The sequence below is a fragment of the Pteropus vampyrus genome, unplaced genomic scaffold (genome assembly GCF_000151845.1).
Source record: "Pteropus vampyrus isolate Shadow unplaced genomic scaffold, Pvam_2.0 Scaffold15, whole genome shotgun sequence".
In the NCBI taxonomy this organism is placed as follows: Eukaryota; Metazoa; Chordata; class Mammalia; order Chiroptera; family Pteropodidae; genus Pteropus; species Pteropus vampyrus.
This window is the reverse complement of record NW_011888796.1, coordinates 14,798,048-14,812,345: the sequence shown is the minus strand read 5'-3', so window position 1 is coordinate 14,812,345 and position 14,298 is coordinate 14,798,048. Positions and strand designations below refer to the sequence as shown.

The following is a 14,298-nucleotide window of genomic DNA, read 5'->3' as shown; positions in this document are numbered from 1 at the left end:
TGATGGAAAGAGGCTAAAAAGACCAGTGAGTTCATTTTATGTTCAATTACAGTCGGCCCTCTGTGGATTCAACCAACCACTGATCAAAAATATTTTAAAAAAGTTACGTTGTTGCTGACTTGTACTATGTAGTCAGGCCTAGTACATAGTACATAGTACAGTGGTTGCATCTGTATTGAACACACATAGATATTTTTTCTTGTCATTATTTCCTAAACAATACAGTATAACAGCTACTTACATTATATTAGTATTATAAGTAATCTAGAGACAATTAGAGTATATCAGAGGATGTGTGTAGGTTATATGCAAATACCATGCCGTTTTACATGAGGGTCCTGAGCGTCCTGGTATCTGTGGAGTTCCTGTGCCCAAACTCCCTCAGATACCAAGGGACGACTGTATATCTGAAATGATTAACAAAAAGCACAGCAAATGTATCATCAGCCATGCCATATAGCTTTCCATGATCCTCCAGGGATGTTTCACAGTTTTGACAAATATAAAGCTTTACATTTTAGATGCAAGACAATTAATGTGAGAATCCTTATTTCTTTGAACAGCAGGAAAACATGACACAAGAAATCTCACACTTTTGAAACAGCGAGGTCAAGTTTGGTCTTACCTGAGACTTTGTCTCAACCTGAATTGGCAAAGAGGGTCATTTAGCATGTAGGTTGTAAACATCATTGTAAAGACTCTGTTTACAATGTAGTGCACACATCTTTCAGTTGCAAGGAGAAATAAGTCCCACTGCTGTATGCTAGGACTTAATTCTCTTTTAACAAAGTTAGTTCTCTTCTTAAAAAGAAACTTATAAAACCAGAAATCAAATCCTAACTCTACCGCCTACCGGCTGTGTAATCTTGGGCAATTCTCCTTAACTTCTTGATACCTCAGTTTTCTTGTTTGTAAAATATAAAATTAATTTTCTATCTGAAAATTCATAATAATAAGAAGTATTTGTTGGACTTATATTTTATGGCAGGCCCTTTATGTGAGTTCTCTCTCTTCAATCATAATAAAGACCCTATGGAGAAAGTACTACTATTATTTCCATTTTACAGATAGAGAAACTGAGGCATGGGGAGTTAAGTTCCAGCTGCACAGGAAATGGCATACTGGGCTTTGAATGCACATTCAAATGAACGTGCATTGAATCCAGTTCCTTAATTGCTCTGCCAGCTTCCTGAGATGGCATGGTGAGGGTGAATGAGATAAGGCAGATGGCATAGTGACCTGCACAGGCTTGGTGCAGAGTGGGTGAGTCACCCTTCTCAGGGTGACTTGTGCTAGTTAGTTGGTGCATATCTGTCTTATCTCTTGGTGACAGTGACTGTCTTATTCATCTTTTTTTTTTCCCCTGTGCAACAAAGGAATAGAATGGTATGGAGGATGCCCACTTCCCTCTATCCTGTTTGTCACAGACCTCTACAAGGTTTATGTCCATTAAATTCTCGCCTTTTTCTTCAAGCTACAGCAGCCCACCAAGAATACCTAACTATACATTAACCCTTACCCTTAATCACCACATGATAAAAATGCAGCAAACAGTTGCTGAATGAAGAAATGGATGAATCACATACTACTTTATTACTCCTCATTTTTGATCTTTAGTCTGGTCATCCTACCTGGATAGCATGTACTGTGAGAGTGGAGACCTTTTTTTTTTTTTTCTGGCCATGATATTGAGCTGACTCGCTGAGAACCAGAGGACCGATGTGGGCAGTTCCGTAGAGGCCCAGCCGTGGCCTCATTATTGTTTGAAGTTTTCTGCTGTGCTTGAGATTCCCCCAGCACTGGACCTTTGCCTAGTGTCTTGCCACTCAGTGACTTTGCAGTACTTCTGGCTTGACGATTTAGACCTGGAAAACCAAGAGAACCAAGGTGTGCTGGTGGCCCACAAACATCAATGTTGTTTGTTTGCAAAGTATTAACTTTTGTTTTTTAACCTGGGTAAAATATACACGTGCTTTACATTCTTTTCTTTATTCTTCTGTTATTTACAATTATTACATAACATTTTATTGTGATAAAATATGCACAACATAAAATTTATCATTTTAACCACTTTAAATGTACAATTCAGTGACATTATATTCATAGTGTTGTACAACTATCATTTCTACCCATTTCAAGAACTTTTCATCATCTAAAACAGAAACTCTCTACCCGTGAAACAACTCCCCATTCCAGCATCTGTTCGACTTTCTGTCTCTGTGACTTTGCCTATGCTAGGTACCTCGTATAAGTGAAATCATGCAACATTTGACCTTCTGTAACTGGCTTATTTCACATTGCATAATGTTTTCAAGTTTCATCCATGGTACAGCATGTATCAAAACTTCATTTCTTGCAATGACTGAATAATATTTCATTGTATATGTAGACCACATTTTGTTTACTTGTTATTTTGTTTATCCGTTTATTTGCTGATGGACATGTGGGTTGTTTCCAATTTTTGACTATTGTGAGTAATGCTTACATCAGTGTTTTTAAGAAAGAAGCAAGTTTATGACAATGAAACATAAATATATAGGATTTTGCTACATAGTTCCAGATAATAATACATAAAACATAAAACTATAATAAAAAGCAAAAGTATCAACAAACTGTAAAAAAAACCAAAACACACTTTAAGTTTCCAGGATGAACAACAAAACTTTAATGAACAGAATTGGACAAGTATTTGATGAAGGCCCAGGATGAGTCAGGCACACACCCTGAGCTTCCAAGCATCCCAAAGGGTCCTCCCCAGTAGTGGGGGGACGAGGCCTAGTCAGGAAGCTTTGCCTGCAGGCAGATGTGGCTGGTGCTACAGGTGAGGCCTCAGGCCTTCAGAGGCAGGGACAGAACCCCTCCTGGGGGCTCTAAGAAGGCAGCAGATTTTGGCCCAGCGATAATGGGGGTAGAGATGGCGTTGACTATGGTACATTCTGAGTTCTGCTCTTTCTCTGCTAAACCCAGCCTGTATTTTTCTGTTTCTTGGACCTGTTCTGAGGACTTGAGTTTTTCTAGCACACATTAATTACAGATGTTAAGCAGCCTTAATCCTTCCTTTAAACAACCTTGTTACTCCGCTTTGCCGACTGATTTACCTGGTCTAGTTCTTTTGTGTGTCTAGGGCAACCACGCTCCAGCCAGCCTTCTGAAAGAGCTCCTTCTCTTTGCGTGATCTGGAGCACAACTTGCAGTTCTCTTCTGCCCTCCAGGATCGCACCATCTGCTCACATGGTGCAGTGGAGAGTGAGCAAACCCAGCTCTCCCGCAACTGTGCAACCTTGGGGACGTTACTCCACCCCTCTGACCCGCACGTGCAACACGAGGGGATTGGGTGACCTCTGCGGCCCTTTCCAACTCTATAATTGCGTGATTGCCCATATTATTTAATTACTTCCCTGCTGCACTCTTGGAGTGACTCAGCAGTCTGATAGTTTGGCTGTTGTTTTTAAGGAAGACTGATTATTTTGCCATCACAAGCAAGTGTATGCTCCATAAACAATCTGACAGTCTTGATCCTAGCTGGAGTTCGACTGAGACTGACTGGATTTCTTCATGTTGTCCTCTTTCAGAAGCAGCCTGGGCACCAGCTGGCCAGAGGCACCCCAGGCCATGTCAGAGTTTTGAGTGAGGCCTGGTGACAGGGAGCAGCTGCCACCCACCGGCCTTCCCAGCCTGGCTTCAAGATGCTGAGCCTGAAGCTCCCCAGGCTGTTCAGCATAGACCAGATGCCCCAGGTATGTGCTCTCGCTCCAGTGGTAGACATCCAGGCTGTGACAAGGGCGTGGCATCTGCAACAGGGTGACTGCTCTGTCTTCAACCAGTCTGCTCTGTGCAGCCCTGCTCTCTTCAAGGAGTCCCTCCCAGACTCCATGGGGGATGACAGCCTCCTGTTCCCCAGCCTATACTGACCCTGGAAATGGAAGTGCTCCAGAAACTGTTTGTGTTGTAGCCTTTCCCTGTGACATCTGTATTTTATCCTGAAGCAAAGTCAGTTTTTAGACTACAGATAAAGAGAGGAAGCCAGCGGCATCTAGCTGGATAGAGATTTTTTTAGGACCCTCCCATGGGTGCTTAAAAGCAGGCCAGAGGCGAAGTCACCTGAGGCTTTGCTGTTGTCCCCATCACTTGCAGGAGGCCCGGACCAGGCAGAGGATCGAGGTGATGGGGAGGCTTGTCAAGTGGGCATTAGCCCTGCCCCTTCACAGACTCCTGGGCCTGGGAACTCCCTAGCTTGGTTGGTATTGGCAGGCCTGACTCCTACCCACCTCCTCCACCATTTCTCATTCATATACCCTCTTCCCTAGCCACACCAATGGTCTCTTTAGTCTTCCCACCAGCTTGGACATTCACTCCTCTTGGTCTCTGTTTAGAGAAAGCTTTCTTCCCCTCTACCCTCAGTCTCCTTTTCTGACTTCCTTCTTCATGGTGCTGCAGGTGTCCTCTCCCCTCCCTGAGCCCCTTCAGCTGTTGGTTAGAACCTCTGTAGGCTATTCTGTACAGCTGCCTTTCCCTTTGTATGTCAACCAGCTGTGTGGCCCGGCCCACTTCCCTACCTTCTCGGAGCCTCACCCGTTGGGCAGGGAACAGCAGGGGGCCACCACCCTTTGGCGTTGTCAAATTTACGCGGGCACATTCCTGACTAATAGGTTACTCATGGGAAAGGGCAGTTTCTCCCTTCTCTTAGAAGGTAGGACTTGGGTATATGTCTTGTAATTTCTAGTCTCCCTGGTGCTTAAAAACAGTCCTGGGTACATTAGCGAGTTATTAAAGATTTGAACAAACAGTTCAAGGAATGGAATAAATATCTAGGTGTTGATTCCTACACAGACCCAATTCAGAGACAAAACAAAAGACGTCTAGGCAGCACCTTCGTATGGAACGTGGCATGACACTTTGCCAGGAAACAGGGCATTTTGTGTCAAATTGAGATCTTTTATTAACTACAGCCTTGGCATGCAGGCTATAGGTAAACACATGACGTTATCCCAGACACCTTAGCTCAAGGGCACAGGCAGGAGGACTCCCTGAGGTGCTCCTCATGGCCTTGCACTGTGTCTCTACCACTTACTATGAGAATTCAAGCAAGACTTGTAGTTCTCTAAGCCTCACGTTTCCTTATCTGTAAAATGGAACTAATATCTGGTAGGCCAGTCTCACAGGGCCAAGAAAAATGAAATAGAACAATGGGATTATTACAAAAGAAAAGAAACAGCCCAGTGAATGGCTGGGGGTGTTGTTGGGGGCGTGGGCTTGGGCACCTGGGAACAAGGAGCCATCTCAACAGGCAAATGGTTTCTCCAGCTCAGGATTTCTCAAAGTGGGTGCTTGGATCACCACCATCAGAATCAACTGGGAAGTTATTGAAATACAGTAACATTTGTGATTGCAGGCATCTTGGTATTGTTCTTGATTTTAATAAAAAAATACTTTCAGCATTTCATCATTTAATATAATGTTAGCTCTCTCTGTGCATATAGGTGTGTGTGTGTGTGTGTGTAAATAATAAATCTTTATCAGGTTAAGAATATTCCTCTTTATCCCTAGTATCCTAGGATTTTTTTTTTGCATTAATAATGAATTTTACAGAACTTTTTTTTCTATCAATATATATTTTGAGGTGGTTGTACAAGATTCATTTAAGTTGTCAATGTGGTAAATTACATTGACTGATTACTAAATTTAAACTAACCTTGCATTTAAATACAAATTGGTCATGATGTAATATCTTTTTAATCTATTGCTGAAATTCATTAGTTAATATTTTGTTTAGGATTTTTAAATCTATTTAATGAGTTGGCCTGTAATTTTTCCTTATTATGCTGCCCTTGCCTGGATTTGGGATTAAGATTATGCCAACTACAAATGAGTTGGAGAATGTTGCCTATTTATTCTAGGGAAATTTTCACATAATATTAGAATTACACGTTCCTGAGTGCTTGGTAGGAATTACCTATAAAATGTCTAAATGGGGCCACCACATCGCCCATTCCAAGGGAGCACTGTTTACCTTTTTGTCTACATGAATGGCAGCCTTTGAAGGGGTTCAGGCAATAACTCAATCCTACAGCTGAATTGTCTTTGTGGAAAAGGTTTTTTTAATAACAGCTTTGTTGAGATATAATTCACATGCCATAAAATTCGCCCTTTACAAGAATCAGTTCAGTGGGTTTTAGGATGTTTATGTACACAAAGTATGTTGCATGAAATCATCACAATCAATTTTGGAACATTTTCATCACTGTAGAAAGAAATTCTGTACCAATTAGCAGACATTTTCCACTCCCTCTGCTCCCAGGCCTATGGCAAGCACTAATTTACTTTCTGTCTCTATGGATTTGCCTATCCGGGATATTTCATATAAATGGCATCATATAATAGGCAGCCTTTTGTGAATGACTTCTTTTGCTTAGCAAAATGTTTTCAAAGTTCATCTATGCTATAGCATGTGTTGCTACTTCATTCATTTTTTTATGGCTGAATAATATTCCGTTGTAGAGATATACCACAGTTTGTTCATTTATCAGTTGATGGACACATGAGTTGATTCAGATTTTTGGCTATTATGAATAATGCTGCTATGAATATTTGTGTACAGGTTTTTATGTAGACATATTTTCAGTTCTCTTAGATATACACCTAAAAGTGGAATTGTTGGGTCACGTGGTCACTCTATCTATACCTAGCTTTTTTTTATTGTGGTGAAACATAACTGGTGTAAAATTTACTGCCTTAATCATTTTTAAGTGCACAGTTCAGTGATATTAAACATATTCACATTATAGTACAGCCATCACCACCATTCATCTTCATAATTTTTTTTGTCTTGTAGAACTGAAACTCTCTACTCATTAAACAAACAGTAACTCTCTCATTTTTCCCTCCCCACAGCCTCTGACAACCACCATGATACTTTCTGTTTATGATTTTGACTACCCTACTTCCTCATTTAAGTAGAATAATACAGTATTTGTCCTTTTGTGACTGGCTTATCTATTTCATGTAGCATAAGGTCCTTAAGTTTCATTCGTGCTATAGCATATGTCAAAATTTACTTCCTTTTTAAGGCTGAAATTATATTTCATTGTATGTACATACCACATTTTGCTTATCTATTTCTCCATCGATGGACACTGGGCTGCCTCTATATTTTAGCTATTGTGAATAATGCTGCTACAAACACAGGTGTGTACATATATCTCTTTGAGGTCCTGCATTTGGTAATTTGGGGTATATACCCAGAAGTGGAATTGCTGGATCATTTGATAATTCTGTTTTTGAGGTTTTGAGGAACTGCCATACTGTTTTCCGCAGTGACTATATTATTTTATATTCCCACCAACAATACAACAAGAGTTTTAATTTCTTCATATCCTTACCAACACTTGTTTTCTGCTTTTTTTTATAGTAGCCATCCTAATGGGTATGAGGTGGTATCTCATTGTAGTTTTGATTTGCATTTTGCTAATGATTAGTGATGTTGAGCATCTTTTCATGTGTTTGGTGTCTATTTATTTATTAGTTATTTTTTTAGGCAAGGCAACCCTTGGTTGACCTCACAGATTGCAAGAACCTTGTCACCTTACGATCTCTTATTTTTTAGTTTTTTATGCCTACAGCACCTGGTCTTCCTAGGTGTTCTCCCATCCAAGTACCAACCAGGCCCCACTCTGCTTAGCTTCCAAGATCAGATGGGATTGGGCTTGTTCAGGGTGGCATGGCTGTAGACTGGTGGCTATTTTTAAATCTCTTTTGGAGAGAAATGTATTCAAGCCATTTGCCAATTTTTAAATTGGGCCATTTTTTTTCTTTTTGTTGTTGAGTTGTAAAAGTTCTTTATATATTCTGGATACAAGTCTATTATTAGGTATGTGATTTGCAGATATTTTCTCCCATTCTGTGTGGTGGTGTTTTTTTTCCATTTTATTGATGACATCCTTTGAAGTACAAAAGCTTAACATTTTGATGATATCTATTTCTTTTGTTGCTTGTGATTTTGGTGTCATAGCTAAGAAAACTTTGGCTAATCTAAGGTCATGAAGATTTACTCCTATATATTTTTCTAAGAGTTTTATGTCTCACATTTTTGTCTATGATCTATTTTTGAGTTAATTATTGCATGTGGTGTGAGATAGGAGTCCAACTCTATTCTTGTGTGTGTGTGTGTGTGTGTGTGTGTATACATGTATATATATATACATGTGTATATATGTATATATATACATACATAACAAGTAGTTCCAGCACCATTTGTTGAAAAGACTATTTTTTCTCTATTAAATTGCTTAGGCGCCTTTACTGAAAATCAGTTGACTGTAAAGGGTTTATTTCTGAATTCTAAGTCCTATTCCATTGACCTATTTGCCTATTCTTATGCTAGTACCGCACTCTCCTGATTATATAGCTTTGTAATAAGTTTTCGGAAATGTGAGACATTCAACTTTTTTCTTCTTTGTCAAGATTGTTTTGGCTGTCCAGAGTCCCTTGAATTTTTGTATGAGTTTAATTTCTACAAAAAAAGGCAGTTGGGATTTTGTTGAGGGTTGCATTGAATCTGTTGATCAATTTGGGGAGCATTACCATCTTAACAATATTAAGTCTTTTAGTCCGTGAGCATGGGTTGCCATTGCATTTATTTAGGTCTTCTTTAATTTCTTTCAGTCATGTTTTGTAGTCTTCAGTGTACACAACTTGTACCATTAAAATAATTTTGTTAAATTTATTCCTAAGTATTTATTGTTTCTGATGCTGTTGTAAATGGAATTGTTTCTTTAAATTAATTTTCAGATTGTTCGTTGCTAGTATAGAGAAATAAAACTGAGTTTTGTATATTCATCTTATATCCTGCAACCTTTCTGAACTCATTTATTAGCTCTAATAGTTATTTTCATGAATCCTTTAGGATTTCCTATATGTAAGATGATATCATTTGCAAATAAATAGTTTTCCTTCTTCTTTTACAATCTAGATGCCTTTAATTTCTTGTCCTTGTCCAATTGACCTAGCTAGAACCTCCACCATGATAGTAAATAGCAGTAGTGAGAACAGATATCCTTGTCTTATTCCTAAGGGAGAAAGCTTTCCATTTTCCATCAAGAAGTATGTTAGCTGTGGATTTTTCATAGATGGGCTTTACTAAGTTGAAGAAGTTCTACTACAATTTTATTGAGTGTTTTGTATCATGACAGGTATTGGATCTTGTGAAATGCTTTTTCTGTTTCTATCGACATGATCATGTGGTTTTTGTTTTTCTCTCTTGTCTCATTACTTTGTCTTTTTTTTTTAACATTTGAAAGGCAATTTTGGGCTTAGTGGAGCCTCTTTATTATGTATTTTTATATCTTTAATGTCTGTTGATATTTTTATTATTTTCTTTCTATTTCAGGCTTATTTTGCTGTTTCTGCTCTAACTTAAGTTAATCACTCTGCCTTCTAACATAAACAATTAAATATATATGTTTCCCTCTAAGTATTACTTTAACTGCAGTCCACCTGTAGTGTTCCAATTTCTAATTTTCATTTTGATTTCTTATGTGACTTATGATTGCTTAGAATAAGTGTGTGTTTTTTTAAATTTCCAAATGCATGGAGTTTTTATGTTACTGATTTAACTTAATCGATTGTGATCTGAGAATGCCCTCTGTATTATTTCAGTCCTTAAATTTGTTCAGACTAGCCTTAGGACCTAGCACATGATCAATTTTCAAAAATCTTCTAAATGTACTTGAAAATAATACCTAATCGTCAGTTGTCTGGGCAGTATTCCATATATACCCCATAAGATCAGATATTTTTATATTATTACTAATTTTACTCTGCTTAATCTACCATAACTGAGATGTAAAATCTTCCACCATGATGGCAGATTTGTGAATTATTCCATGTAGTTAAGTCAATTTTTGCTTTACATATTTTGAGCCTATGTTTTCTTAGGTACATCCAAGTTTATAATTCTTATATCTTCCTGGTGAAGTAAATTTCTTATTATTTTTTAGTAATTCTCTTTCCGTTTAGAAGTGCTTTTTGTCTTAGAATGTGTCTGACAGCCATAAAGCCATTCCAGCTTTGTTATTTTTATAATTCGTCTGGTTTCTTTCTTTCCTTCCTTTGACTTTTAATCTCTCCCTGTTCTCATATTTTAACTGTGTATCGTGTAAATGGCACATAGTTGGATTTTATCTAGTTTGACAATATTTGTTATTTAACTAGACAATTTTACCTAACATTTATATTTATAATGATTATTGATATATTTGCATTTATTTTGATCATCTTACATGCTTTCTCTTTGTTCTGTTTGTTTAGTTGTCTTGTCGTTTCTTGCTTTCTTTGCATTGAGTTTTACATTCTTGTTTTCTAGTTTTCTTTTAATATTCTATTTTCCCCTCCACTTTTTTATAATTAATATGTAGAAGTATGATCTGTATTTATTAGTTTAGTGGTTATTCTAGCTATTTTAATATGAATAACTATACTAGGCAGAAAGGGCTAGGCTATGCTAAGTTTAAACATTCCTCCAGATAGCTCAATGACTTAACATAGAAAAGGTTTATTTCACACTCACATTACGTAACTAAGTGCTCAGTGGGGAACTGTGAGAGACCCAGGCAGATGGAAGATCCACCATCTTGCAGCTGGAGCTTGTGGCCTCCCGGTTTGCCACAGAAGGGGAAGAAAGAGAGATGTCTTTGGTTGAGTTCCCCCAAAACAGACTCTGAACCAAAAATTTGTGTGCAGGAAGTTTAGCATGGTGAGTTCTCAGGGAGAACATCTGTAAGGAAGTGAGGAAAGCAGGATTGTAGGTTGGGTAGAAGGAGAAGTTGCATCAGAAGCCTCAAACAATTACACAGAGTACTTTGGGGTGGGGTTAGCCCTTCAGACTTGTCCCAAATGAGAAAAGAAGGCCAGGACTTTGTTCCATCATCAGTGGATGTATGCTACCCCTGGGCAGGAAGTATAACATGGTCAAGGTAGTGGCCTTTGGCCAAAACAATTCTCACAGAGGGATGAGTGGCTGGGTTCTGAAGAGGGAAGAGTTCTCTCCTAATTGCCTCATGATATCTACTACAAAAAGGTATACTGCTTTCAACTGTCCTGACCTAGAAGTAACATTAACCAGAAAGAGTCAGATGGCTCCAACCTAACTGCAAGAAAGTCTGAGAAATGTAGGAAAGCACATGGAATATTTGGTGAGCACCAGTTGTCTCTGCCATACCTAACTTAACTTCTTGGATCTGAGGACTCATGACTTTCAAAAATTCTAGAACTTCGTTAGTTACCTCTTCAAAGAAGAGCTTCTTACAAGAAGACCATTGTGTTTTCTCCTTCTGGGGAAATATTATTCATGTCTCTTACTTACTGTTTTCATATTTTCTATCTCTTAATCTCTCTGGACTACATTCTGGATACTTTTGTGGGATCTTTTTTGTTAATTAATTTTCTCTTCAGCTAGGTCTAGTTTGCTATTTATTCTTTCAATTACTTTTTATTTCAATTATTTTAATTTCTAAAAGTTATATTACATTCTTTTCAAATCTATTTCTTGTTTATATTTTTAAGCTTTTTTAAAAACATATTGTGCAAGTTATTTTATATTTCAATAACTGTTCTTTGAGCTCTCTTTCTGCCATCCACTGTTTTTTGTTGTTTCTCGTTCATAGTGTTTTGTTTCCAGGTGTATGCATGCTTGTACCAAAGTAGAAATCCTTCAGAAAGAATATGAATTTGCTTTTGTTACTTACCTGAGGGAGCTACAAAACTTTGACCTCTGTTTGTAACTACTTTCTTTTTCCAGTCAAGATTTCTTGGACCACATAGGTAGTGTGGATTTGGATCATAAACATATATGAAAATGAGCTAGCTGTTGGTTCTGAATTCTTGGGAGAGATTTTTTTCAGAGAGATAACTTTATTGCCTCCTCGTGCCTAGTGGGATTTATTTCACATTCGCGTATCTTCGGAGCCCTAACCTTGTTGGTGAGGTATCCTATTAGATTCCTTGCTTTTGATGGGCCTTGGGTTTCATCTCTTACTTAAAAAGTCTGGCAGCAGAAACTCTGATGGTGAAAGCAGTTTACCTCACAGGGTTCCTGATGTCTCTTTGTTAGGAAGCTTTTTGACTTCTTTGATTTTGTGCTATCTTGCAGATACATTTATCTAGCATGTGATGCAGACTTTGTCCAACATTTTAATTGGTTTAGTCAGAAGGATTCTTTAGGACATCTAGTCAACCATCTTTTTGCCAGAACCAGAAGTCCCCCAGCCATTCTTCTAAGTCTTTTCTTCATCACTCTGGGTCCAGTGATCTCTTCTTTCTGGAAATTTCTATTAACACTTAGCGTTTCCATAAAATGTTTGTACAATCCCTAGTTCTACTAGGCTGGATGCAGTGAAGCAACCATGGGCTTTGCAATCCAACAGACTAGGGATTGCAGACTAGGGATCTTAGTCCTGCTATTAACTATGGCCTTGAAAAGGTCATCTTACTGAGTTTCAGTTTCCTCATCCGTAAAATAGACGTGACAGTCCTAGCTTTCAGTACTCTCATGATGATCAAACGAAACAGGGTCTGCGCCTAATATGTGCTGGGTCTGAATCAGGAGAACAAAGAGAAACCACAGACCATATATCTAAATATGTAAAAGTTACAAGTGAAGCTAGCAAACAGTTATATTAAATGGTTCTGTTCTACATTGACAATATCCCTTCATAATGACAAAAAACAGCATGTAAAGCTCTGATTTTTATATAGCTAGAGCCAGCAAAATATCAAGGACAACTAAATTTAATTATTATTGCACATGTCTGGATGTTTATTCCATAAAGTTTATTTTTCTTGCCTTCATTTCAGCAAAATTATGAGCTATATTATCATAATGAACATTATCACATAATTTATGTTCTATTAACAGTGATGCCAAATTATATATACCACCATTCTTGAGTCATTAAATCTTAGTTTTTTTTTAATTAATTTAATTTGTGAGGAATATTTGCTGAATTTCTTCTCAGTTCTGCTGAGACAAGGCAAGGGGAATTATCAAAAAATATTCTTAAAGCCATATTTAGAATCAGAATTGGACTATAAATTTTACACATCAAGTTCAAACAGTGTAATGAAGTCGCATAATAATTATAATTTAGAAGAAAATTAAATATTTTAATTTCATGTGGATCACCATCTTATATATAGCTGTTTTCACTCTCTTAAATTATCTAAATCCATACAGTACTGATTTTATTTTTTTCAAGAAAAAAGATATTATAAATAAAACTGAAAATAGCAGTATTTTGCTCACTTAAAATTATACCTCAATCTACAATGTCCAGCAAAATAATCTATATAGAAATTAATTTCAGGATTATTTGTATGTGAATCTTTTCTTTCATAGTCCATAGACATTTTTATTTCTTTTTTTTGAATTTTATTTTATCCAAATATAATTTTGTTGAATATTTTACATGTGGCTCCTTTGGTTTAGAAAAATCTTGTATGCAGTTAAAGTAATAAATATGTATTTTTAATCCCTTTAAAAGTGAAATAGCCAAACCTAGATTTTTTTCATAGACTTTTGCCAACAACATCCCATAACAAACATCTGTGGAAAGCTCAGATTCAATTTTAATGTCACTTTCCAACAAAGATGGGATTTGCTCTGTATTGAAGGATCCTCCATTTCACTGATTTCTGCCAGTCATCTTATATCTTGTCCAAATTAAATCCAGTGTTTAATGGCATTTATTTGGCATTCTCGTTGTGTGAATAAGAGTAGTTAATGGTCAAATTTGTTATGCGTTTCAATGAGATGTCCCATACTGGAGAAGATTCAGAGACTGTCCCACATAACCTTTGAATTGTTCCGGAAGGAAGTCATCAGTTCTCCTAGTAAGAAATTGAAATCAAATACTGCCATTTCCATCTCTAAGACTGCTTTTAGATTTTTGGTCAAATTCTGACCTTGTATTAGTTTTCTATTGTTGCCATAAAAAAATTCCACAAACTTGATTTAGAAAAAGAAGACAAGTTTATTATCTTACAGTTCTGTACAAGTCTGGCATAGATCTCGCTAGGCTAAGATCAAGGTCTTGGAGACTCTTGGGGAGAATCTGTTTCTTTGCCTTTTCTGGCTTTCAGAGAGCGCCTACATTCCTTGGCTCCTGGCCCCTTCCCCCATCTTGAAAGCCAGCAGTGTTGCATTTCTTGATCATTCTTCTATAGTTACATCTTCCTCTGTCTCTTCTGCCTCCCTCTTCTACTTTTAAGGACCCTTGTGATTAACTGGGTCCACCTGGAAAATCC

General features: G+C 37.4%; 1 protein-coding gene and 1 pseudogene across 3 annotated transcripts in view; one reads left to right on the top strand and one right to left on the bottom strand.

The window, feature by feature from the left end:
• Positions 1 to 14,298, top strand: part of PAQR5 (progestin and adipoQ receptor family member 5) — a 74,226-nt gene that overhangs the window by 30,960 nt on the left and 28,968 nt on the right. For all 3 annotated transcript variants that reach the window (XM_011385789.2, XM_011385781.2, XM_011385785.2), the window contains exon 2: positions 3,573 to 3,737. In XM_011385789.2, the coding sequence (XP_011384091.1) occupies positions 3,687 to 3,737 (51 nt within the window). In that variant the 5' untranslated portion in view covers positions 3,573 to 3,686. The remainder of the gene's footprint in view (positions 1 to 3,572; positions 3,738 to 14,298) is intronic.
• LOC111735941 lies at positions 7,611 to 7,729 on the bottom strand (annotated as a pseudogene).